This window comes from Platichthys flesus, chromosome 13 (assembly GCF_949316205.1).
Source record: "Platichthys flesus chromosome 13, fPlaFle2.1, whole genome shotgun sequence".
NCBI classification, from domain to species: domain Eukaryota; kingdom Metazoa; phylum Chordata; class Actinopteri; order Pleuronectiformes; family Pleuronectidae; genus Platichthys; species Platichthys flesus.
The window spans coordinates 16,749,938-16,776,506 of record NC_084957.1 but is presented as its reverse complement, the minus strand read 5'-3'; the positions used below and the strand labels follow the sequence as shown (position 1 = coordinate 16,776,506).

The 26,569-nt window shown below is 40.2% G+C and overlaps 3 protein-coding genes and 1 long non-coding RNA gene across 6 annotated transcripts in view; all 4 read left to right on the top strand.

The window, feature by feature from the left end:
* The window catches only part of bcor (BCL6 corepressor), a 32,530-nt gene extending 31,216 nt beyond the window's left edge, over window positions 1–1,314 (top strand). For all 3 annotated transcript variants that reach the window (XM_062401933.1, XM_062401934.1, XM_062401932.1), the window contains one exon: window positions 62–1,314. In XM_062401933.1, the coding sequence (XP_062257917.1) occupies window positions 62–392 (331 nt within the window). In that variant the 3' untranslated portion in view covers window positions 393–1,314. The remainder of the gene's footprint in view (window positions 1–61) is intronic.
* A 3,051-nt stretch (window positions 1,315–4,365) lies between these two features.
* atp6ap2 (ATPase H+ transporting accessory protein 2) lies at window positions 4,366–8,965 on the top strand. The gene is made up of 9 exons (XM_062401935.1): window positions 4,366–4,495; window positions 5,581–5,711; window positions 5,820–5,948; window positions 6,092–6,187; window positions 6,279–6,416; window positions 6,662–6,715; window positions 6,802–6,951; window positions 7,054–7,173; window positions 8,127–8,965. The coding sequence occupies exons 1-9, from the start codon at window positions 4,420–4,422 to the stop codon at window positions 8,319–8,321; spliced, it is 1,089 nt and encodes a 362-aa protein (XP_062257919.1). The 5' UTR covers window positions 4,366–4,419; the 3' UTR covers window positions 8,322–8,965.
* A 1,335-nt stretch (window positions 8,966–10,300) lies between these two features.
* On the top strand, window positions 10,301–12,022 carry LOC133967623 (uncharacterized). Its single transcript, XR_009924050.1, has 3 exons — window positions 10,301–10,453; window positions 11,023–11,112; window positions 11,407–12,022. It is a non-coding gene; the product is annotated as an uncharacterized LOC133967623 (long non-coding RNA).
* Window positions 12,023–12,923: 901 nt separating this feature from the next.
* Window positions 12,924–26,569, top strand: part of senp7 (SUMO specific peptidase 7) — a gene marked incomplete in the record, with an annotated part of 16,356 nt that continues 2,710 nt past the window's right edge. Inside the window, 15 exon segments of the mRNA XM_062402866.1 lie at window positions 12,924–13,050; window positions 14,436–14,524; window positions 15,113–15,178; window positions 15,291–15,406; window positions 16,643–16,894; window positions 18,953–19,077; window positions 19,185–19,300; window positions 20,159–20,480; window positions 20,814–20,953; window positions 22,606–22,746; window positions 22,842–22,875; window positions 23,844–24,071; window positions 24,331–24,776; window positions 25,040–25,167; window positions 25,647–25,763. Of these exon segments, the coding sequence (XP_062258850.1) occupies window positions 14,468–14,524; window positions 15,113–15,178; window positions 15,291–15,406; window positions 16,643–16,894; window positions 18,953–19,077; window positions 19,185–19,300; window positions 20,159–20,480; window positions 20,814–20,953; window positions 22,606–22,746; window positions 22,842–22,875; window positions 23,844–24,071; window positions 24,331–24,776; window positions 25,040–25,167; window positions 25,647–25,763 (2,288 nt within the window).

Genomic DNA, 26,569 nt, shown 5'->3' with positions numbered 1-26,569 from the left:
TATTTTCTGTGCCTCACCGTTGGCCCTCGTTCCTAAACATTGGTTGTTTTTTCTCTCTCAGGCCAAGAAACTGGCTGCTACTGTCAGACGTGCTCCGCCGGCTGCGGATGTCAGGCCGTGGTTTCAGACAAGCCTTCCCACACATGGAGGTGGTGACGGTGGCAGAGGCGGAGTTTTACCAGCAAGCGTCACTGTCGCAGCTCTTCTCTTGCCCGGAGGAGCTGGAGAGCTTCCATCCAGACAGCAAGGAGCTGCTGGACCTGGTGGAGGACAGCGCAGAGCTCGCCGCCCTGCTGGGCTCCACGCTGGAGTGTCTGGACGACCGCTGGGACCACCCAGGGGACAGACTGAAGGACAAAATCAAGGCGGCTGGCAAGCTGGGCTCATCCTGACCCCTGGTGCCACAAAACCAGGACCTTGATGCTTACTGACTTTAGTTTGCTTTAAACACCAACCAGGGGTTTCGATGACATGCCTTAGCCTGACCCTTAGCTCCCGCGCTTCAGCCCTGCTCTGGACCAGCACTGGTGCACTGTACAGATGGATTGATCCGCTGGCTGACCGGGCTGCTCAGATATTTCCCTCCATTAACTGAGGATCAATAAATTTGTGGCTAAGTAGACTTAATAATGGTCTTATTTTTATAAATTAATATATATATATAAGTGAATAATTATACATGTGTATATATATATATATCACTATATAGATATAGATATATGTATATATATGTCTATATATATATATATATATATATATATATATATATATATATATAGACATATATATTTAAAAAGCAAGATTCTTTTCTTTTGGATGTTGCACACGACTTCTCTGAAAGATTTTGTACGTCAACAGAGTAGTCGTGTGTGTGGGCGAGCAGCACATTGTCCATGTGTGTAGCTGTACAGGATAGTACTGAGACTGTGCTATTGAATGTGGTATTTGTGTTTATAGGAAGCACATGATGTCCTGTTTTTTTCCCCTCCTCAGACTTTAGCGCTCACTCGAGCCTCAGGGGCTGTTCTGTTGTAATCTTTTTCTTTTTTTTTTTTAAAGCTCAGATTTTGCTTCCTGTTCCGTCTGTAATTTAACATGCAAAACTACAAAATCGTTTGTATAATAAAGTTTTAAGATAATGTTGATATTCACCCTTCGGCACAGAGCTTGTATATAACAGGGAGGCTACTGCAGTAAAGTAATTTTTGGTGTGTTCATTTTTGTTTTAATTTTGTAATTAAAATATCTCATAATTTGTATTTATATTTTACAAAAGAAGTTGCTTTAAAATAAATATACAAACTGCAAGATGAATCATGGGTTCTGTTAGTCATTGCTTCAATGATTGTGACTTACACTGAATTTTAATACGTTTTTTTGGCTGCTCCGTCAAATTGAATATTCTTTGCCAAATTATCATATGCTACTGCTGCGTGTCGCCAAGGTGTGACCACCAACAGAATCCTGTATTGCCATCTTTTGGAATATTTTAGTACTGAAGGCATCAAGCGATTTATTGCTGCAGTCGTGACCAAAGGACTCAACTCCTACTCACTTCTGCTGTGTGCTTGTAGCGCCCTCCAGTGTTCATAGCTGTTATTAGACGATTGGCCTTCAGCGCTGCATGCAGGTTTTGTTCAGAGGGATGTTTCTAAATATTCTCAACCTACCAAAAATGCCATTATCACTTAAAGTTCACAATTCTTACATAACCATGTATTATGACTGACCAAAGACTATTTAATAAGCTGATTGCTTCGACACAGATTAACTAGCAGGGCAAAGTGGGCTCCATGTTCACTTTGATTTGAGGAAATGCACCACATAAACTAAAATATCAGCTGAAATGATGAACACATAAGTTATCATTATCAATGTTTTTGCTCCGTTCTCTACTGTTTATTCCTGACTATTTTTTGTAGATTTATTTCCTTCCATGAACAAGTGGACAATGGATAGAGAAGTTGAAAGCGTTGACAAAAGCATGCATTTATTTTATATATATTCTTTTTAATGGGATTTGTTGACTAACTAAAAAATACAACACTGGCAACCATATCCTCTAAGACATTTAATCTCTTGATACTGTTCTCAGATGAAACATTAGACCAGGTGCTGATATCTAGAACCCTACAGCAAGAAGGTGATTGGAAACGTACACAATGCACGGAGCAAGTAGAACCAAAGGTTAAAGGGAAAGCTGCCCCCCCCCCCCCCCCAGCAGTGCTAAAACAAATAGGTTCACTTTATTTTAATAGTTGTAGTTTTGTGAAATCAAACCACTTTTAATGCAGTTTAACCTTAGATATACTATTTGTTATCTGCTGTGGTGACCCTGGTTATCTAGAAGATCAATGATTCACCCAAAAAGCTTAATTCTTATTTCCATTTGTATATTATCAAGAACTTTTTTGTATCTATTTGTCAACACTGTTTATTCAAACTAATTAATACATATGGGATGGATAATCTCCCGTTGGTCTGTTTTTACATCATCAGTTTACTTTGAGTATCAGCTCCTCATCCCAGCTCGCATGGATGTGTCATGTCAGACGTGGTCTTCAGAGGCCATAAGGAAGAAATAACAGCTCTGCAGCAGCGAGTCAGCGTTGTCGAGCAATGGAAATAGAAACAATGAACTAAATATGAACCACACGAGGCAGATAGACTCATAAATTAAATTACCAACTGCCCCTATGTCTGCAGGGAGGGTGAAAAGAGATCCGCGGCAGGCTGCCAAGAGCTGAGCCAGGATTCAGGGAAGGGGGGTCAGCAGGTCCACAATGGAGCTTTAGAGGAGGGACATGGGAGATCCTGACCCTCGGGGCATAAATAAACCCCTGGAGAGGAAGCAGATTGAAGCAAGGCTCTGAGATAATCTTAAAACTAATTTTTATGTTGAAACGAAAGAATGCGCAACATCAATGCTGAATGTATTTAACTGCAGAGCCGGGAGAGCTTTATAAAGCAATGTCAGAGTTTCATGTTCTCCAGGCAGAGAGGAGTCAGACCAGTTCATGCACCCAGAAAGAAATGCCATAAAGTGCCAGTGGTGCATATATTTCTCAACATTGCACGATCACTCCCCTACTCTCCTCTGCAAGGATTTTCCCTCCTAATTGTCACTAAAATGCATTTGCATGAGGGCAGCTCTGCGTGTAGCCCCCTAAAACTGTCATGGCAAACGTCGGCTTCTTGTGGAAACACTCACAATTTCATTGGTACATTAATGCTTAGATAAGTTAGTAGGACTTGTTTTAATTTTTCTGCTGTTGTACACTGTTGCAGTCATTCTCACACATGTTGTACTTGTTGCTTTAATCTGACTTTCTGTCAAGTTCATCTCAAACCATCTCTATGTGGGTACTGGAGTCTTGTATTCTTCTCTGGCTGTGGTGACATAACCTGCAGGTATGTTCAGTCATTATGTCAGTGTAGGATGAACCCCTGACCCACTGGATTAACTTCCTCTGTTTGTTGACTTTGTTCGTGCCATCATGAGCAAATACAACACCACAGTATGGTGTTGACCTAAAAATGCATCCGCTGGCATAGTGGCATGGTTTAGAGACAGACAGAGGGTTTGTAAATAATTAAAAAGTTTGAGGATGTGTGGTGTGGTTGTTAGCATCAAATTTCCCAGCTTTGTTTACTTCTACTGCTGCAAAAAAAAAGCTCAGTGCATGAAGGAGCGACTAGCAGGCTTTAATAAGCCTAGCAGGCTTTAATAAGCCTGCTAGTCACCTTTAATAAAATCATTTCATTTCAATTTGAAATGTGAATATCCCTTGTATGATTGAAAGTCTTCTTCAAAAAAGTTACCAACCATCATTAGATATAAGCAGGTGTGAGCGGCCGACCAGCAGATGTTATGGACATAACTTCAGATGTGCACCATATCGACATCAAGTATTTTGGCCGTGTAATCAACCAAACTTGACGGTACACTGAGGCGAAACATTGGTTTTGATAACTCTTATACCTACTCAATAAAAATGTATATACACAAAAGTTTTTTCATCTGTATTATTCATCCAATGCATTAGTCTCCAAAAGTGGTGACACTACTTTATCCTAAAAATGATCAACTATTTTTTTTCTAAATAATAATAATACAATATTAATAACATATATAAAAATATTATTACAATTAAGATTATGACAAATAATATTATTACAATTAAGATTATTACATGTATTATTATGATCGTCCTTGTTATGATTATATGTATTATTATATTAATTGTTATTATTATTGTCATTATTGTTGCTGTATTAATTATTATGTTATTTTAAAACCATTATTATTTATATTATTATTATTATTATCTTATCCTTTTTTCCCTCTCTGGTTCGTCCGTTTAGTCGCGTCACTTCTTCCGGCATGGTGACGTCAGGTCAGCTGATCTGAAGGTAAAGATGTCGCTGACAGACTGTGGAAGAAGGATGGAGGCAGTTTTCTCCGCCGTGTTCGCCCTCTGCTTCCTGGCTTCAGGTGAGCGACTGAGCGTCGACACATCGGGTCACGGTTCATATCATTTCTTTCTTTATATTCTTTATTCTTCCCCTCCATTGAACGACAGCACATTAGCTTCATGCAGCACGGTTAGCTTCGCCCTTTAGCTCACCGCTGGTTTCGTACGCGAGATGCGATGTCGGAGCTTTGACACGAATCATGAAATGTGGGATAATATTGCTTCGTAGTCGCTTCATCACATGTTTAATCAACATGGGATTCAAACCATGGGGTTTAAATCCAAGTAGCGCTACGTTAGCGTGTTGCTAACACCCTTTAGCGCATTAGCACACTGTATAAGCTAGCGAGGAGGAGTTTTGCATTATTAACAGATTCGTTAAGCGGACATTTAACCGAATGGAAAGGGACGTTCATTAGCTTCCGTGTAGCTTGTTGCTAACCGTCCGAGGAGTGTGCTGTCACGTGATTTCTTCTAAACTGGTAGTTCCTCTTCGAGACTCATCAGCTGGTCCAAGTCACGGGTTCCAGCCTCCATCCACAGCGCTGTGGAGTTAATGGCTCATCTCTACTCTGACCCCGTGAAGACGGGCTGCTGCTGTTTGCTTTGACCTTTTTTAAATAACACCTCACTGCGAATGAATTACAAGAGCTGCACTGACAGAGGAGACGGGGCCTCTCATGTCTGAGCTCCAGTTTTCCATTATTGCAAAACAGCAGCGGAGGAAGGGAGTACGGTCCATGTGAAATAGAGCTGGACGATATGGCTAAAAAAAGTGAATCAAATCATAAAGCATATGCTATAAAAACAACACACCCCCCCATCAGTATACAGATCAAAACAATATTGACAGGAACCAAGGTAACATGTATGTGAAGCTTATAAAATTGTAAAGAGGAAACATAGCAGAGGAAACATGCTATGTATTCCTTTATACATAGCATAAAGGAATATATCTCTAAAACAGACTAAGATGTATAAATAAATCAGATGTGAATTTGGAGTCTAAGTATTAGTTTTTCTACTGGTGAGTAATGGGAACATGATTTTATTCTTTTCCACTTGGTTTTTCTTGGAGTGACCAACTTCTCGTTTGTCCCCACAGGTGTACATGGGGACAGCTTAACAGTGCTGCAGGCTCCAGAGTTTGTGTCCTTTCAGAAAGGAGACTGGCCTGTGTCTGGAGAGAAGATCCCCGACCTGGTGGCTGTAACCATGGGCTTCTCTGTTAAGGAGGTGTGTTGTAATTAAAAAAAGAAACCCCCACATGTTGAATACTATTTTTTTTATTTTCAGAAGTAGCTTAAGCTCACAGTTATGCTTGCATATTCTTTTTTGTTGCAGGATCTGTCCTGGCCAGGCCTCCAGGCTGGTCCATTATTCCAGCGTCCCCGTGCTAACGTACTGGTGGTGGTGAGAGGCGTTGACAGCTTGGCGCTGCCTCAGAGTGTTGCCTCTTACCCCTTGGAGAATGTGAGTCAGACCTGAGTGTGGCCTAACTTGGGAGTTTGGCTCATCACATATATGTTTTAGTGAAAAATAACATCAGACCTGATTGAAGGAAATGTTGAAGGAAACAGCTCAGTTTTTTCAGTGGTTCATTTTCTCTCTTGCAGCCAGTACCTTTCACCCTGGATAGTGTTGCAGAGACAGTCCACTCTCTGTTTGCGGAGGACACCCCTGTAGTGTTGCAGCTGGCCCCTAGTGAGGAGGTAATAGCAATATACTTAGACTGACTAAGCTACATCTGTGAAAGCATGCTTAATGTACTCATTTGTCATGTTTTTGTTTTGTCTCTGTCAGAGGCTGTATATGCTGGGGAAGGCTAACGCAGTGTTCGAGGACCTACCAGTCACCTTGCAGCAGATTCGTGCCCGTCTGTCCCAGGACGGCTCTGTGCTGTCCTCCCTGCCTCTAAACTCCCTCAGCAGAAATGCAGAGGTCAGTTTCTATCATAAACACATGGTCCTAATCAGATTATATCTTAACCAAAATCAAATTTTTGACTGGAAAAATCATACTGTACTTCCAAAATAGGGTGCGGAATTTATATTCTTATGCAGTTTTAGCATGCAACAGTCACAGTTTCTGTCACATAGCAAATTTATAAGAACTTATATCCTTGAATTTCTCTACACTGCGATGGGAAAACTGAATTAACTTCTGTCTGTTGTGTTGCTTCTCAGGCTGATCTGCTCTTTCTGTCTGAGGTCCAAGTCCTGCACGATATCACAGCTCTTGTAAGTTGATCTGTTCAGAGGACGTTTTGGTTTCTCCGGAAAGTGAGGTTAGTCGGTCAGGTTTGACTCTTCTCTCCTTGTTATAGCTACAGAGACACCGACATTTGGCTAAGGACCACTCCCCTGACCTCTACTCTTTGGAACTGTCTGGCCTGGAGGAGCTGAGCCGCCTCTATGGTCAAGACTCTCCCCAGTACCGTGATGCTACTGCCATTCTTGCTTCTGTCCTGCAGAAGGTGAGGAGGAGATCTTAAGAAGTGACGGGCCTTAATAACACAACCTCCTCAAGCCAGTCATTGAGTTCTGTTTTTAATCACATGTATATCTTTATGTTGTAGTTCGGAGAAGATGTGTATGGTCTCTATGGCAACAGTGCTGTAGTGGAGGTCGTGACGGTGAAGACCTTTGAGACTCCTTTGACCAGGAAGTCCCGCTCAATCCTGGAATCCAAACAGATTGTAAGTCTGAGGCAGAAATGCTTGTGAAATATTTACCAAACTCACGCTGACCCAAAATTGAAAACCTGCTCGGCCAGTATTTACAGTGTTGCTGTCTTGTCACCCCTTGCATCTCCTATAAACCCAGTTCCAGTCCATGCTTCTTTGTTTTTATGACTTAGGTCTGGAACCAGGGAATGCTTTGATCATCCACTCTATTAAAAAAAAGGGGGATATGGGGAATGGGGGTGAGAGGGTGGCGGGGTCCTGCAGAGTCCGTTCTGACATTGTTTTTAAAGCATCTTATGAAACGTTCTCCCCCTCAACACTCACATCCTGTTGGGTTTTGATTGTAGGAAGGTGAACAGTAAAGGGTGTGGGGTAGATAATAGGGAGAAGCTGGTTTAGACAATTAGTTATAATCAGCTGCTGGTTTATAAGTGATTCAGAGAGTTAAAGCAACGTTATGCAACAATTTCTCCTTAAAATAACTGTCAGTCATTTTATACTCCCACTCTTTGCACCGAATGCCTGTTCTTCAGCTATTTAACTTCTGGTAGAAAAACCCATAAGTCTGACCTTTGTTTGAATTTCCACCTATTTGACATCAGCAAACACAAAAGCTGGTAACAGAGGAACTATAAGGTTGTAATGCATGTATGACCCTTCATTTGAAAGGTAACCAAACTAATAACCATTTGTGGCTGCAGATGGCGCTGTTGCAAAAGTGACACTGTCAAGTGAAACATCTGAGGTTGGATTAACATATTTTTAAGACAATTTGTAACCCTAATTAAGGTTGGATACATTATGGCACTGTTGTAATAAAGTTGAATTAGTTTCATTTTGTTTTACCTGATAAACTGGCAAGTGGGTGTACATAGTTAAAATTGAACGTACCATGATTTAAGTGCAGAATAATTTCAATGGAAACTAATTAACCAACTGCTCTGTTTTTGTCTATGTTTTTGCAGAGTAACCCAGGCAGCCCATACAACCTGGCCTACAAGTACAACTTCCACTACGCTGTCATCTTCAACATCGTGCTGTGGCTCATGATCATTCTGGCCCTCGCCGTCATCGCCATCTCCTACAACCTGTGGAACATGGACCCGGGATATGACAGCATCATCTACAGGATGACCAACCAGAAGATCAGGATGGATTAAGTCGTGACCATCGACACTCCTGCTGTTCCCGTACTCCCCTGTAGTGAATGTTAGTGTTTTGTGCGAGGTCTTGTTTAGTGAAAGAACTGTGACCACTTGATGGGAGAAAGAGCATATTACTGGCTCACCTCTTTGTTTACAGCACTGGCATGATAACAGACAAAAAAAGATATATTGCAGTGTTTGTCTCTTAGAATTGTTGACAAAAAATTATTCGATATCACCCACCACCGGTGTCACGTCATTCCTGATGATTTTATCTCCTCATCAACAACGTTTAATTTTCCGCCTAGTGGTTGCAATTGTTATTTTTATTGTAAAAAAGAAACTATTGTAATGTCATGAGAGAACGAGATTTGTCTGGTTTCTGTGTGCAGTTGTTGTGCTTGTCTTGCTGTGTGAAACTGTTAAGTTAAATTAAATCTATGTGTATATATTGAATATACAAAATGCAACTAAATGAGAAACTGCTGTACTCTTATTGTGAAAAGATTTGTGTTGTCTTTATTTCAGGTACCCTGCTTCTATTCCAAATGATAAATACATGTGGGTTTACTGAAGTACCTGATCATATTGAAGGTTAAGGTTTGGTCGGAATAAATGAAGCGCTGTAAATTGCAATAAAATACCTGATGATAAATGAATTCATGGATCAGTGTGATTATTGTCTTTTTAAGAAGTATTTAGTGTAGACAGTACACATTTGCTGCTTTATTGTACAAAAAAGTTGCTCTTAAGCCTAGTCAAATCTAAGCATATTTAAAGATTTTCCTAATGTATTCCACATTAAACTGCACAGATATTCTTCTGGACAGTGGCCAAGAGGGGAAGTTAATTCAAGGCTATCCTCACAGTTTACCTGAAAGTGCTGATATGTGACTTAATTCTTCCAGGAGAGTTCCTGGGATAATGGTGCAATTGCTGTTGTGTTGGAATACAAAACAAGTACTACTAATGCAGCACTGGGTTTAAAAAAAAAAGTACTAGCCTCCAAGCAGGAAATTTTGAGCGAGTAAAAAGATGTATACCCTGATCCTAAGTCAGTTAAGTTAGTACATTAGTTACCTTGTATTTTCAATGCATTTTTTTTCAATATATTTAGGTTTACAACTAAGCTGACAAAAATAAATTAAACTTGAACATGTGCTTTTGGCCAAACTCCATCTGCTGATGAAGACCATGTGATGGAATCAAAGGTCCCGCACACCTTGTTTTGTGCACTCTTACACAAGTCTGTATACCGGTTGCTGAACATGACGATGCTTGTATTTCAGAACATACCAATAAACCTTTCCAAGTGTCACTTCATTTTTTCATGTGTTTACTATTGATTATGTCAAGAAATTGTAATTCTTACTATTTATTTTTCCTCTATAATGAGCAGCACAAAACACTGTTTTTTAAAAGTGTTGTTTATCAAGGACTTATCCCAGGCTGTGTAAAGACTCTTGAGCATTTAGTTTATGGAAAAAACGCTCAAGCTAAAGTATGTAAACAAACCGGCATTTTAAAAGGTTTAAACTCTGCGAATTAATGAATATGTTGTAGGCAATTAACATAATTAACTACGTGAAAGGGTACGGTAAAAATACTATATCACAAATTTTATGGCAAATTTACGTCAGCGGAGGAAACGATTTTGAATCAGTGCACAAATTTTCCAAACTTCCTTGGAATAATTAAGTATATTACAAAAAGTAAATTGATAAATGCCAGTTCCATTGTTTATGCTTTTAAAAATAAACCCATCTTGAAAGTATTACGGGTTTCTGCTGATGTCACGATGAGAGGGAAATAAGGGTGCGTCCTTTTAAAAAAACAATTTAAATATTTCTTAAATAAGTGTAAAGGTCATCACTGCATTTCCTGCTCTCCCTGTTGCATGCTCATATTACATTTTGCAACGGCTCGGCCAATCAGAGTGCAGATCTCAGCCTTAAGTCCCGCCTCTGTTGATGTTGGCTGGCTGCTATTGGTCGAGTGCTTTTGTAACAACCTCAGCTGTGGGTGTGAAAACAGATCTGTTGTTTGTGTCGGATCGTTCATAGAACTGTGAATTATCAGCGACACACGAACTCATTTCAGCCACAGATCGAAACAACCGATAAACATGGTCTGACTGATCATTAAAGGTGAGTTTGTTTTATGTTTACATGTTTATTTGGTGATTTAAAACCGTAGTCGACTGCGCCCATGTCAACGAGCGAAACAAAATGACAAACACAGATGTTTACTATCTTTCTATTTCTGGTGTGTGAGTGTCAGAAGAGGGGAAAAGTAAATGTACCTTACTCAAGTACATAAATACCGTTATAAAATACTTGTACTTCTCTGGATTAATACAATTGTACGTTTATTTGTACCAATACATAACATTTGAGTGTACTTGTAATGACACTACGTTGATGTTGAAGCTTTAGATACTTGTCATTAAAATCTTAAAACATGTAATATATGCTAAAAACTTTATTAATAAGTAAATAAATTGTTGATATGGCTAAATAACAGTTAACATAATGGCAAAAACGGACCCCATCGTCGGCTGTATCATCAAAATCCATATTCAAGATTTGTGTCGCCGAAAGTGACATGAAGATATTCTATTTACTATAAAAAAAAATCTTCATCATAACTCTTTGTAACATTGGTCCTTTTACTTACATTGTATAATATGTTGTCATGTTTTTGTCTCATATCCTAGCTAGCATCTACGTGGTGAGGAAGATCCAGGCCTCCATTGCTGATGGAGAGCAAAAGGAGAAACCCAATGCTTCACCATGTAGTGCTATCGGTAAGACAATGATTACTTACAAAGATTGTATCTTCTGTAAAGAGGGCAAAATCTAGAAAATGAATGGCCCTAAAAAATCCTAAAACAAGTTTAAATAGCTATCGTACACTTGATGGAATCTTAGCTGCAGCTTACACTTACGTACTATAACCTGCTCAAACCTCATTCTTCTTATCTGACCATTATGTCATGCAGATTAGGAGTCTTAGAGGAAAAGACAGTGTGTCTAGGCTTATGAAGCACCATTATGCATTACATGTCTCTGACACTGTTACGCCTCTCTCCTCTACTTAGCTGAAAAGGGGGCGGGACATGAGTCGCTAGAAAACAAACCAGCGGCGGCTCTGATGTTGGGGCCTGAGGAAGACGTCCGTGGAGCAGCAGTCATGGGCGTGTCCTCGGAGAAGGCTCTGCAGTCATGTGGGTCCTGACATTAAAGATCATGCTGGAAACTGGGACTGGGATCAACTCACTTGAAAATTGTAATTTGTCATCTTTGTATAAATGCAATGCAAAACAAAGTTTCACTATTATGGCCGATCACTTGTATGTACATAACCATACGCTCACATACAAAGCTCATCATCATTGATTTTCAAGCGGCCATGCAGTGATGATTCCAATCAAGTGTCTGTGCTGAACTCAGTGTCGAGATCCTCATGACTCACATTTTGGCCTTTTTCACAGCAGACATTTGGGCTCACCACAGCACGAAAATACACAAATAACCTTATTGTAATGTAATGCAAACATTGTTGTCGTTTAATTCTATTTGGTTAGTCCTCATGTTGTCTGTGAGAAAGGCCTATATTTATACTCTGCAGTGTTTGAAGGCCGACTCACCAACCTCTCTCCAGGGGCTGAGTAGGCCTGATGTTGTTGCCGTTGTATCAATAAATGGATAAAAAGAGTTGCCACTGTGTTGATGTGTACAAATTAAATGTCGGTGGGTTGTGGTGATTGATAACATTGATAACCAACTACTGGACCTGTTCCTGTGGGTGTTGTGATCCAGTAAATCAATCTGAGCCTTTTGATATGTGAAGATCAAATTGTAGCTATTGCCGGTGTGACATGGCCGCTGGCGGAGGCGATCAATTGGACAGGTTCCAAAAGTTTTTGTACATTCCATTCATTGACACACCCACATTGATTAACTCTGGAAAATGCTGATATTACCCTTTCCGGCTAGTTGGGAAGCACAAACAGCAAGTTTCTGGATGAACCTCCCTCTTCCTTGCAAAAAAATTTACAGAACCATCATAACTTTTCTTAACCAAGGCTACTCGCAAATAAAATCAAGCTTAACTACGTTTCTTTTTCCTAAAAATCTTGGTTTAACCATTAAAAATGCTTTGTAATTGCATTAGTTCCTCTAAATTCAAATGTTAACAACCAAAAGACAATTCTACAGTTTTCTAGACTACAGAAAGTCAACTTTAAACCTAAATCCAACGTTACTTACGAAGTTAGTAAATATAAGATAACCTTAAACGTCTACCTTAGTTTGAGCGTTTATGAGTTGACGTTGGCACGGGCGGAATTATATCATTTTAGAGAGCTTGTTTCTGGACGAACACAGCGCGGGTGTTGCACGTAGTCGGCACTTGCTGTTCCGGGGTTTTGCAACACAAATCTACTACACTATAATATAAATAATAGAATAATAAATCATAATAGTAATAAATAAGGTTTTCGAACCGCAATGGAACTTTGTAGTGAGAGTATGAATGTTTGGTTAGCGAAAAGGCACCCGTCACCACTGGGATTGTTTTTCTCGAGTATTTCCGGCGCCCACCGGATGTTGCCAAGGAATATTGAGACTCTTGTTGAGATCAACCCAGAATCAGTAACGTGGAGGTTAATGAAGACGCTCGTTAGGATTTAACTGCATTTCACGAAATCGGCAGGAAAAACAACGTGAAGCCCCGACATATGGTGAGTGTTAGCTCTCATAGGTTGTCGCTAACACAACGGAAGACGTAGCACCACCATGGTTAGCGGTGTTGACACAAACTGGCCCTTCTGCTGCAGTTAGTCTTTGTTGGGTTTACCTGCTGTGCTTCGTCTCACATGTTGTGTTGTTTCTTACTGTTATGCATTGAATCTGTCTGAATATTGTCCCTAAAAAAGGGAAAAAAGTAAACATAAACAAATACATAAAATTAGATGGGGACCACTTAACAAGCACTTGGAATGAACACTTCTGAAACACGGGATGAGTTGTCACAGTGGCTAAGGAATCACTTTGAAAAGGGGGATCTGAGTGTTACGCCTAGCGTGTTTTAGGGCAACATAAACACCTGCTTCATTAACAAAGGCAATGTGGTGGCCTTTAATTCAGGAAACGCCTGGTGAACTACGCGCTTGTTCTTTTAGATCTAGTTTCCATTGTCTGATTGGTGTCAAAACACAGAGCGTAGTTTCATGTGGTCTGATCTCACCGTGGTGGCAGATGCAACCCAGAGAATGCGTATTCTTACGACTATACATAAGTACAGTGCAAAAGTTTGAGACACAAAGTGGAGAAGCTTTCAAATATGTTAAAACTAACTGTTTTTATTCATCAAATCATAAAAAGTGCTGCAAATAGAAAGACTTCTAATCAACAACTTTAAAACAGCACATTACACTTGTACAAAGTCTTTTTAAGTACTTGCTTATAGGGTTTTCCGGGCATCTTGTAATGGTTCCTAATTTTTCTGTTGTCATGCTGCAAAACAAACGTGGCACAGATCAGATGACCGCAGGCAATGCATGATTGATAATAATTAATACATCATACTGTTTTTAGATTGAACAGTGGATTGATTTCTTCTTTTGTGACTTTAACCATCGGGCAAAGTCTCGCTCAGTGTCACTCCGACGATTTAACTCAGTGATTTGATCCTCCATGAAGAATTTTGTTATTTCTAGAAACTCAATAGACAGCCTGCATGTTGCCACCCAATTCTGTACTCACTCTTTTCCATCTCATTCGAGTCAGATTCTTTGTTTATAGAAATCTGTCAGTAACAGACACTGCCTTTCAGTTAAGTTTTTGCACTGAAATGATCAACAGAGCTACCGGTACACTTAATCAGCTATTATTTTGATTATAGATTCATCACCAAATAAAGTTTGGTAGTTTTTCAAGCAAAAATAGTAAAAGAATGCGAAAGATGAAAAAGATGTTCTCTGAATCCATGTTGTTTGGAATGTCTCGATTGAGCCACCTATCACCTATTACTACCTACTGAAATGTTATACCTGTTGTACCACTCTGTCTACAGCATTTGGCTTGGTGCAGAGACAACATGTTTAATTCCTTGTGTTTCCTGCAGTGTTCTTGCCGGGCCATACCAAGCAGTGGACCATGATGGATCGAAGAAGAGCGTTGACTATTCCATTTAATGTTGATGAGGATAACTTGGTATTTGTGACTCACATTTCTTCGTGACATATCCAGTTTTATGGCATGCATGGCACTAGTGGGCTTTTTGTGTGCTGCATAAATGGCTTCTATTTTGTTAAGATAATGTGGTCTTGCTTGCTTTATTGCTGCCATCATAAATCCCCATGCAGAGAAATTAGACGTACAATTGTCACAAACGTGCATAACATGATCTACAAATGATTTTTCACTAATGCATGTTCTAATCCACACACAAGCACCAAGCGATTTGAACACATGTAGAGCAATTTTACAAATTCGGTTTGGTACTAGTATTGCCAACTTCAATTTGCATCAATTGTTGATAAAATATTTGTCTTATGACTTAAAATTAACCGACCTTTATTTCAAATATAGCTGCTATATGCATGGTGTCAATACCAGTTTGGCTAGCCCGCTTCATGCAAATGCTTGCTTAACATGATGAATGGGTTAGGGTTAACATAATAGATTAAAAATAGCAATTCTTGCACATTTGCACTGGCTGTGGTTGAAACAATTTGGACAAATACATTAATTCATTTCGTACATATTGTGCATGATAAATAACCAGACTGTGAATTTTAGATGGAAAGCCCACTAAAAATATCCAAGATCTGTCTTTCATCGCAGTGTGGGAAGTTAGACAGACAGGTACAGCAACATTTTTTGTTCTTTGGCTAATCATATTAACAAATGTTATGTTAATAATGTCCCTATCCTGGATTATTAGTCGGGCTCACAAAGTTTACTTTCCTTTCAACAGGTTTCCTGGACAGCATTTGCAGGAAGTAAACTCAGACATCGTGATTCAGAGCATAAAAATGGATCCAGGCTGTTGGATGACAACACAGCAACTATGGTGACTTTACAAATGGCCATGTAAGTGATTGCTGACGCTTGAGCTTTTAGATATAGGCTATTCTAGACTATTGATTGCAGAATGAAACTAACCAAATGTGATGTTGTTCACAGTAAACTGGGCTGTGACTTCAATCAGAGATTTGTCCTGTGTAATATACTGCAGTTTCCTAAATTTTCACAAGATGGGGTGCTCCCCCTGAAGATCAGGAAAATAATTTCTTCAATTTTCCCTGTTAGATCACATGACTGAGTATAGAAGTGTATCATCTTCTTAAGTACGCTCTGACATGTGGCCCCTCAAGATTTTCTTTTCACTGAAGGGAAACCTAAAAACCCCATTGCTTTATCTTTTAAGATCATCTGGTACTTCCTGTGCTTATGTATGCGTTATTGATTTTCTACACAGCATATGTTTCTTATGATAACATAAAAGTCCTTCAGCAATGTTCATTGGAGAGTGGGGAGACATCCTGTCGCTTTTGTTGTTCCGGTCGGAAAAAAAAACTGTCCTCGTTAGGCAGTTTCTGCTTTTGCTTCGCACAGCTGCGGTGTAACAGGCCATAGTATCACCCCAGTCTGGACTATACCTGGGGTAAAAGGGCCTAGGCTAGATTATACCCCGGGTATATTATGGCCTGTCAGTAGTGTTGAGTGATACACACAAGAATTACTTAATTTTTCAATATTTTATTTGAGGTTCAGCTTTGTCAGGTAAGTTAAGTGAGAAAGCTAACTGACTTAAATCTTAAAACACTAAAACATAGAATTTTATTACTTCAACCAGAAAAACTGAACAAATATTAGACTTCCACAAAGATAGAAGGGGCGCAAAAAACTCTGCCCAGCACACCTCCTGCTTGGAGGGGTATAGTCTGGCCTAGGCTATTTTCAACCCCCGTTTATAGTTTGACCTAGGCCAAAGTATACCCAGGTTTAATCTGGGCGGTTGTCAATTTGGCCTGTTACACCGGCACAGGGAATACAGCAAGTATTACCCACCTTGCCATTTATTTATATGGCAAACACTGTATTTCTTAAATAAAACAAGCTCTCTGAATGAAGGCAAAGCTTATCATGACTGCACACGCGGCTTATCTTCAGTAGTTAACCACTCCCTGTTGATCAGCTGTAAGACACAAACTCAGGCCTGCAATGGTAAGACAGAATACCCCTATTGGCCACCATGTTGCAGAGAAGACAGAGTCGCTGGTTTAGGATGGCAGCGAATAAATGTTTTTCTATTTCGTCCTGCAGGAGGAAACCCTGTCTCGTCCTGACAGATGTCCTAAAGACAGATCTGGGCAAGACTTATATGGAAAAAATTAAACCGAGTCATACCCGAGGAAATGGAGGACAAATGTCAAGTACGTTGAAGGAGAGAGATCGGTGTAAAGAAGTTCCTGGGGTCTGCAGAGAACTGAGGACTATTCACGGAGAGGCCAAACAGGACAAGAGAAATGGCATATGCTGTAAACGCAACCAGACGCCCAACTCACCCTCTCAAAGGTACGAAGACAGTGCGAAAGCAACAGTTTAAGTTGCATTCTTGTAGTCGTCCAATATTTGGTCTCTTTTTATGTCTTCATCTCTGCCAACCATGAGGGAAATATGTGACTCTTTAGCAACTTTATACTCTACTGCACTGATGCTTCCTGTCTGCTGTGTGTTGCAAAATCGTTGGGAGTGGTTACATTTGGAAGTAAATCAGTCTCATCAGATTTTGAAATTTGAAAGCCTTTGAATTTCTAGCACTGAATTTTTACATTGAATTTCTGAGTTTAAATTTTTTACGCTGCAGCAGTGTTCAAGTTTAACTGGAGATCATGGCAATTGTTGTCTTTATTCCAGATGTTGCTGGTCGGTTGCAAACTGGGTCCCAGTTTCATCATTTTCACAAAGTGCCTGTGTGTGAAGTGCGGTGATACACTGAAGGTCTCGTTGAAATATATATCAAACACAAAACCGATCATGTGTTAATGAAATATATCCGTATTAACTTCACGTTTAGACAACAATACAAATCATATGAGTAAAATGCTCCCATAACTCCACGAGCTTCGCCTGAATGAAGCAGTTTTGATTCTCCCAGCTGTATAACATCTGATGTTGTTTAGGGAAACACCCATGTTACCTGGGGAAAGTCCAAACACAGAATAAACGCGTGCTGTTGATCATTACAATGCTGACACACCAAACACGTGTCATATGAAAACATCACTAACATCAACAAGGTGGAAGCTTGTGAGGTGTTTTTGTGGGTAAAGTTGGTGAAGGTGCTTTTATTGGATGTGTTAAGCTTCATGTGTCCTCCTCCTGTCGCTGCTGGTTAAGGTCGGCAGAGGTGATTTTAAAAGATGTGCTTGATGTTTTCGATGATGAGGTTAAGTCATCTGAGAATGAAAACAACACAAACGCTATAGTTTGGGTTCTTTAAATAAAAGTTTTGTTTATCTGTAGTGTGTCAAGTGTGTTGTCAACATGACATGTGAATCGGGAAAACTTACTTTACCTCATTGTCGAACAATGTGTGTATTTCCTGATCTACAGCGGATTAGTCACAGGATAAGTCTCCTTATGACTGCAATACCACGCTTAGTGTAGAAGAGGAAATGATCTTCCACACTTTGATCCTTTGATGCACAAGCTATTTAAACCTCTTCTAATGCACAACATTTAAAACAATGATAAGAGATTCTCATTGGGGAGCTATAGATTTTGTTGGTGATGCCTTGGCCTTAACTGTCTCTTCTGTTCTTCTCCTCCTGCTACAGCTATAATACTAGAGAGAGGGCGGTAAATTCCCCTGAGCTATGAGCCTTAAAAATGTACAATTTAATACAAAAATTACATTACTCTCAGTTCAACCTGTGGCTCCTGCACAGCCTTTTTTATTTATTTATTTCAGAGGGCCTACAGCATCTCTTCAATAATAATAATATTAATACAATTGATGGACAAGCTCAGAGGACAAAGGGAGACCCACAGTCATAAACTCTTGACTATGAATAATAAGTCTGAAAATGGGACCAACTTGCTTGTCGGCTTATTCAAATTATTTCAATTTCAGGCCGTCTCCTGTCTGACACATGATGCTGCACTGATATTTGCTCAAGAACCAGACTAGACTACAAAAGTGGGGATAGTGTGGTAGGGGGTTGATGAATGATGAACAAAGGTAGCCACAATAGCAGGAGGAGATTTTCTTTATTAGGGTCATTTCGTCTGCTGGTTTTTTGTTCATCTAAGCAGAAATGACATTTTAATGGTGTTTGGCCCGGCCAGCTGCATCCTTGGCTCTCCGGATTTTCCAGGCAGAAAAGTTGATTTTATTTGGAACAATATCTCACTGAAGGATTTCACAGCTCGAGGTTCTGGTTCAATAGGTTTCTGCTTATGTTTTTGTTTTTTTACGGAATTTGTGTTTTATCTTGGATATCTTGTGATTAAGTACAGTCTTTGTATATAAAGGTCCTGGGAATTACATTTCATACCACTCGTGTAGGCTTTGTGAAAATGAGAATAATGTGTGCAGCAAAATAAGAACATGGTGTTATTTTTCTTCAGGTCAAGACCCAGGAGAAGGTCCCAGAATATTGATTACAAAGAGGACAGAGACAAAAACAAAGACGTCAAGGAGATGATGATCGACAACAGCAACGGAGAAAGCTACAAATATGCTGAAGTCGTAGGTGAGGTAACCCATAAAGAATTAAGAACCCTGCTTGTCCTATGTCGTTGTCAAATGCATGTTTATATCAGCATGAGTGGCTGATTATTGTTTCTCTGTCTGATGCAGATTGTGGGTTGTCGGTGAGATGGGAGCCTGCTGAGAACATGAGAGATTGTTCTGAGTTTTCCCCAAAGATCAAGGAGAAGTGGACTGAACCGGAAAAAGAAGTTCAGCAAAGTGTGGTGGGTCCTGTAGACAGGACTCCAACTCCGAACTCACCAAGAATAAAAACCAAACCAACCCCTTCCCACAGAAGGCAATAAAGAAAGGCCCCTGTCATGTAGACATAATACTACATTTTCAGTCAACCGCATGTTTTGAATGAGCCCATGATTCAATTCCATAACACTCTCATACTGCACAAGTCTGAAACTAGAACCATCACATTGTTGTAAAGCGGCAGCAGTTTTTGTCCACACCAAATAAATGTTTGAAAACATAAAATTTAATGCAAAAACATTTGGCAGTTTTACGTCCAGTAAACTAATAATCACATTATATAAAGTTGGACGATGGGTCTCCTCCTCTTTCCACTATTAAGAGATGAAGCTAAAATATACCTGATAAATACGCATCGTTTTATGACCTATACCGCAGCCAGCCACCAGGTGGTGATCAAGACAATTTGGTTTCACTTTATGGGAGCTGCCATGTCGTCCTCCTTTATCTGCAGTTTGTGCGACTGACCAATTCAAAGCTGTTCTACAATGAACAGAAATATAAATCAAAAAAATAAATGGGCCCAACAAAACAGTGCAGATGAAAACAATACATATAAGGTGGATTTTTTTTTTGGTGTTTAGACCAGAAAGGTTTAAGCAGCTTACAGTGTCTACACTTTTATTTTGCAACACAGAACCTATTTAAAAAAACTGTATTTTAAAGCCAGGAAGCCATATGCTCAAAGATTTTATTTGAAATCTTCATATCTCTTTTACTTAAAAATATACAGTGGTTCTTTATGCTCTGCTGTATCTGCATGACTTATCTGGTGAATATACAACAAAAATGACACATCTCATTATGTGCTGTCCCCACAGAAGAGAAAAAGGAACGATTCAGTGTCCCTGCGCAATGGCACAGTGAGCCCAAAACGGCCCCGTGAGAGCGTGCTTCGTCTAACCAGAGAAGATGGAAGAGACAGAGTACCGACTCTACCTGAAATTTGTGTGGCAGAAAGTGAAGAAGATGGAGATTCTGAAAACGTGGACCGTACCATTGTACAGTTCACTGTGGGAGGGGATGATGGAAGAGAACTTCTGGTCCCGATCATCACTCCTTATTTGGACGCCATCAACACCCAAAGAGATCGAGAGTCCAGCCAGGACAGCACAACCAAAACAAGCAGCCCTTCTGACCTAAGTGAGTCAGGACGACTGATGTTAGATCCTCCTCTAAACCTGAACTTTTTATTGTTGACAAACAGCTTTTGTAAAGACTCTGTTAGTTTGTCTTTTACTTTATTTTGTACGTGTGGGTCCTTCGTCTCATTAGCAGCTGTGATTCCTCTTTTTACAACTTCCCAGTTGTCTTTATGAGGATGACTAGCACCAGTGCTCCCCTACAAAGCACATAACACCTCCCTTGTGCTGTGTCAAATGAGCATAAAAATGTGCATGGGACTGTGATTTTTTTTAAAAGCCAGATTTTTAGGTAAAAATCACACTCATTCTTTTCTTCATGCTTTTGTTTCAGTTGTGCTGTCCAGTGATGATGAGGAGAGCGACAATGTTCCTCCACACTGCAGACCACCGGTTACACTGGTCCCTATGGAAGATACAGTTAAACAGCAGGCTGTGATCAGACAAGATGATCGTGACTTACAGGACATGCAGGTTGGCAGAATATGTCCCTTTGTTGTACAGAAGTTTATCCACATCCACAAAAACACATTTCATGAAATATTCTGGAGAATACAGGTTTAGATTTTTATGTGCAGGTTGTAATTCTGTTGGAAACAGAATCTGCCCTTTTTATCACAAGTAGAAAAACGACCTTGCACAGGTTTCTAAACTGAGCTGAGTTAAAGCCCAGATTAACATGACATCACAAAAGGGTTTATTGAGACATCATGCGGATGCCTGAGGTTTTACTTCACCACAGGGGATCCTGTTTACTACTCGCTAATTGACTGAAACAAATGAGAATGCTTTGCCTGTGTAACAGGCACTTAGATAATGTCAAGGTTAAACCAGACATGAGTCTCATAAGAGAAAGATCTTATTGATGGTAAATACAAAGAGTATAAATAATGAATTTATAGAATATTGTAAAAGGAAAATCATTTTATTCTCAACAGAATCACTATTCTAGTTTAGTACTATGTTACTGTAAGTCGAGAACTCCAGAAGATGAATGAAAAAAGATTGATTACAGGATGCATGGCTATGCTGGTGCCCCACATTTCAGCCCCAGCTCAGATTCAGTTATAAAAATATCTGTTTAAGAAAAATACATGTGTTCGCAGGTGAAAGGGGTCAGAGGCCTTTGAGTGCAGTATATCAATTCATTTAAACATCCTGACCCACTTTCGGAGCATTACATTTAAACACATAAACATCCCAATGCACATACAAGCTTCTTTATATTTAAGCTGAGTTAGTTAAAGTTGTTTTTAAAACAGAAATCATTTGAAAAATTTAAATCTAGCTTGAAACCTACTGATATTCTTGTAGACTTACACATGGCTAAAAACAATCAAATTAGGATCCCACTTTTGTTTTTATTTTGGCATATTTGTGCAAGTTTAAATCAAAATCAAATATGTGTCACCTTGACACCTAAAATAATCCTCACAGTATCTTCTTACACTGTAAGGACAAGCTCTGTTTTAAACTGCATGTTAAAACAATGTGCTTTTATTGTCAAATATATGTCACATTCATAAGCACAGCAGGATCTCAGAAACGACACTGATGACTAAAGATCAGACAGATGGAGAAAAGATGATAGAAGAAGCTGCTGCTTGGAAAAACCACAAAAGTCTCTAGGATTTGACAAAGTGCTGCCAAAGAGTCCTCTTACTAATGATAAACCCTTGTAATGCTTCATTGCTAAAGGAAAATGTCGTCTGAAAAAGTGATTCAGTCTGTTTTACCGGTGCTAACATTCATATCCACATCTGCAGTATTTGTGGCAACACTGTTTTTATGTTTTCAGGATAGGAAAAGTTGTTCTTGCTATAATGATGAAGTTCTGCGGTTATAACAAGGAATTCTTAAATGGGTTTGGTTGTCCGATGTTTTCATCACAAGATACTTGTGAAAATCAACAGCAGCGTTCAACGTCAACCGCAATGTTTTTCTGTGTGCCACCACTTGATGGCACCAGAGTTAGAAATGTCAAATTCCTACACGTAGTGGTTGAATGTCGTCCCAAACCACAGGGCTTGACTGTACTCCCAGGTTATTGTCAGTCTGACTCTGTGATAAACTATAAACTGTAATCTTACCATTTCAAACTGCTTGTGTGTCTTTGTGTATCATAGGTGCTGCGTGTAGTTGTCGACAAGCTTCCTGTTTCGGTGGCACGTTGTCCCATCCCCACCATCGACCACTCCTGCATGAGCATAGCCTTCTCCACCCTACACTGTGGCGGCTACCGAGGGAAAGCAAATGGCAACTTCATGGTAGCCTGACCCAACAAATATATCCAGTTTGCAGAATTCATATCATCTTTTCAGGACATGAAGTGCAACATGTTTTTTTTTCTCTCCTTTCACAGATGGCAGACCATGGCATCATCATCCCTCTGAAAGGTAATGTGGGCATTACCTCAACACACAAGTACAATCACACTGTTTGTCAAGAGGCTGTGACCTGACTTTGACCTTTTTATCTGGATCGTATAAACCCAGGACCAAGAGGAACCCGTATCATCTTGTTTTGTTCATGCTGTCTGCACATCCTCCCCCAGCTTAGTGGTCTATTTCCGATAGTAAAGTGTGTGTGTGTGTGTGTGTGGGTTCTTGGATTAGACCCTCAAGGCCCTTGTGCACATTCACCTCTGAGCCTGTGAAATCTCCCCTTCTCCGAACTAAGGTCCTCCATTTGTGCAAGAACAATTCAAGACTGAACAATGTTGAAAAAAACTTTGGCCTCAACAACAATCATTTTTTTGCAGTTATATTTTTATTTTAATCTACACTTCTCAGCTCTACGGATGCTATGTCTGTCAGTTGTTTGGTCAGTCCATCTCTTTGGGCCATCTCTAATGGATGGGTTACCATTAGGTTTGGTGCAGCTGTCCATGTTCCCAGAGGAGGAATTTTAATGACTTTACCTAAAACACAAACACTATGTTGACATGGATGGATTGCTGTTAGGTTTCCTACAGATATTCCGGATCACCAGGGAATGAATCCTAATAACTTAATGTAATTTGTCAACATTTCTTCCAGCAGCTTTTAATAGCATAAGTTGATTGTCATCAAACTTTGGGACATTCATAGTCCCAAGAGAAGGATTTAAATTTAATTATCGACGCACCTGAAGTGGGACCACTGGACAGAGAGAAGCATAGGTCTGCTGGAAACAGGTCTTACTTTTGTTTGGTGGCAAGAGGTTGTTAGAATACTTTCACTGCAGGTTAGAGGAGCATGCGAGTTGTTCACCTCTTGTGTGAGGCATTATTTTGAGCGTGATTAATATAAAGATGTAACAGTATTGATCATTGGGTACCAACTCTGCGAGCTGCTAAGCTAACCTGCTCTCCACCTCTCCTCAGACCCAAATGAACAGGTGGAGCTGATATTAACGTTTGAGCGCAAAGCTCTGAGGAGGTACAGTGTCTGGGAGGAGCAGGAGATGGAGATGCGTGAGCTTCACTTTAACGGTGACGAGAATCCCCTCCCTGCTGCCGTCCTCGTGCTTTGTGTGTCAGACACCGCTGCAGCTGAGATACAGCACATCCTCAGCAAGCTGTCTGTCGAACAGGATGGAAACACTAACCCTGGTGAGTTTGCTGGAGCACCACATATTTGTGAATGTCACATTCTAAATGGCCTTTACATTTTGTGTAATGCAGTATGTTACTAATTGACAGGTTTAACAGTGTTAAAAACAAGGCTTATATTTTCATCCCAGTCAAGTCAAAGCTAATATCTATAAATAGGTTCTGCCTGAGTATAAGCAGATACTGAAAATACTGAATATTTTCAGTATTGTTTGATCTGTCACCTTTTCCTCATGTAAATCTTTTTTTATTTGAATAGGCACAGCCAGCCCCTTCATCCTGCTGACTCTGAGACATCCTCTAGAAGGAATGGAGGGTGCTTTGTTACGCTCCCTCCTGGACATCGACTGTCTGAACAGTCTGACACATAAACATTCTCTGGGATCCCTCGGCTCAGACAGATTCAGTGTTTGGGAAGAGATCCAGACTCCTGTTCTTTGTCTTGATGATAGCATTGAACTGATCAGAAAAATTGGACTCGACTCACACCTGCTGTGTCTGCTGGGCCTCGAGAGCCCCGACCCTGAACTTGACGCACACAGTTCACACTCTGACACAGAGGAAAACAACATGCTGCAGATCTGTCAGGAGGTTGAGCTGCAAAATGAGACGCCCCTGGAGCCGGAGACGACATCAGAGGAAGACAGAGGGACTGAAGCCAAACCTGAGGAGGATCAGAAAGAAGAGGATGAATTGCCGTCTGAGGTAAATGGTCAACATATATTGACCCCTGGAAAAAAGCAATGTATGCCTCAGTGTTTTTCCTTACAGTATTAAAAGTTCTGAAAGAATAAGACATAGAGCAAAACATTGAGCTTAGCAGAAATATTTTCCCTTCTGTCCTCGTCTGTTGATCATTTTTCTGATTCATTTTGTGTCCCCTGCGGATCACTGGACGATGTGATCTGCCAATGGTAAATTGTTTCAAGGTGTAATTTGCTCTCATGATCAAAATTTTCTTCCCACAGAAGAAAAAGGAGGGACCCACCCCTGTATACACACTGTGCCATCGTCGCAGCAAGGGATCGTACTCCGTGTCCCACTGTAAACCAGACTCCAGCTGGATTAAATATAAACACAGGGGTCTCCCCAGCAGGCAAGTTACCTACGTAGTCTCAGTTGCGGCTTCTCGTGCAGGAAGGTCGAGCAGCGGTTGGCATCTGGCTCCCAAATGAGGAACGTTTCTGCCACAATAATTCTCTCCTGGGAATAAGAAAGGAACAGATTTAGGGATTCATTGATCCGCAACCAATGCACCAGTTTTCGACTTTAGGTATTCGCTGATGCAGAATTTCAGTACGATACCAGCTCAGGGGTTTCTAGGAAATCTCGAAATTAAGACGAGAAACATTTCTTAATTTTATGAAGTCTCTAATTCTAATTTGACAAACAATATTGGTTAAACATTGTAACTATCACAATCTACTTACCGCTGCAGGTCTTATTAAAATCTATCCTCTCATATCATTGTCAGCTCCTACTTATCCTTATCCTAATGGTTATGCTACTGATATGACCTGTTGTCTATTGTAATTTGAAGTTAAATCATTCTTCTTTCTTGCCTCCTCTCTTTAGGTTAATCCAGTTTCCTCCTCCTCCACTAAAAGGAGGAATAACTGTTACAATGGAAGATCTGCAGTGCTTGGACAGCGGGCAGTTCCTCAACGACGTCATCATCGATTTTTACCTCAAGTGAGTAGCACGTTATTAAACTGACAGCTTTCGGTTCCTCGTGAGATTTGTGGAGATGAAACCTCATTTTTGAAACAATCGTGTTTATGTGTTCTTGGAAACAGATACCTCCTCCACAACGCGTCCGCTGCTGTGGCTGAACGCTCCCACATCTTCAGCAGCTTCTTCTTCAAGCAGCTGACGCGGAGGGACAACGCCAGCGAAGGCGCCACCAGTGACACGTAAGTAGTGCAGGAAAAGCTCGGTGTGCACGCAGTGTGCACTGGCAAAAGTTGTCGCCGTCTCCCGCCTGATCGGCTTTGATATATCACCTCAAGTCACTACCAGGCGTCAGGCATCACATCCTTGAGATTATAACTCAAGGATAATCGAGCACTGACAGAGTTTAGCTGTAAGCAGCACAGGAAGTGACTGACTGACAGATGTTTATCCCTCAAGGTTGAATCTAGCTGAATGCGCTGCTGCTGAGACCAACTCACCTCGACCCGACTCGACTCCACTTCGTATTTCTTTGGCTTTCTGTCTTTGTAGTTATAACTCAATAATGTTGAACTATCATAGGATTTCATCTAAGCAGTTTAATTTGCCCTTTAAATTTATATTTTGGAAGGACAATGAAACATAAAATACTTTATCCCTGTTTTACTGCCAGTGCATCATGCTAGCATACCTTGTCCTCTTGTAGCTTAAAAGCTGCACTATGATAAATACTTGAAAGATAAGTTCATTTTATTAGGAGGTCCAAGTCTATATAGTGCAACATAACATTTCAACTTCAGAGAATTTCTGGTGTTTCTGCGTGTTTG

What these genes read in the sequence shown, in the direction of transcription:
- atp6ap2 (XM_062401935.1), top strand. Translation starts at nt 4,420, where the DNA reads ATGTCGCTGACAGACTGTGGAAGAAGGATGGAGGCAGTTTTCTCCGCC. An exon ending in CCTCTGCTTCCTGGCTTCAG is followed by an intron (nt 4,496 to 5,580) that starts GTGAGCGACTGA and finishes TTGTCCCCACAG; the next exon opens with GTGTACATGGGGACAGCTTA. An exon ending in TCCTGGAATCCAAACAGATT is followed by an intron (nt 7,174 to 8,126) that starts GTAAGTCTGAGG and finishes ATGTTTTTGCAG; the next exon opens with AGTAACCCAGGCAGCCCATA.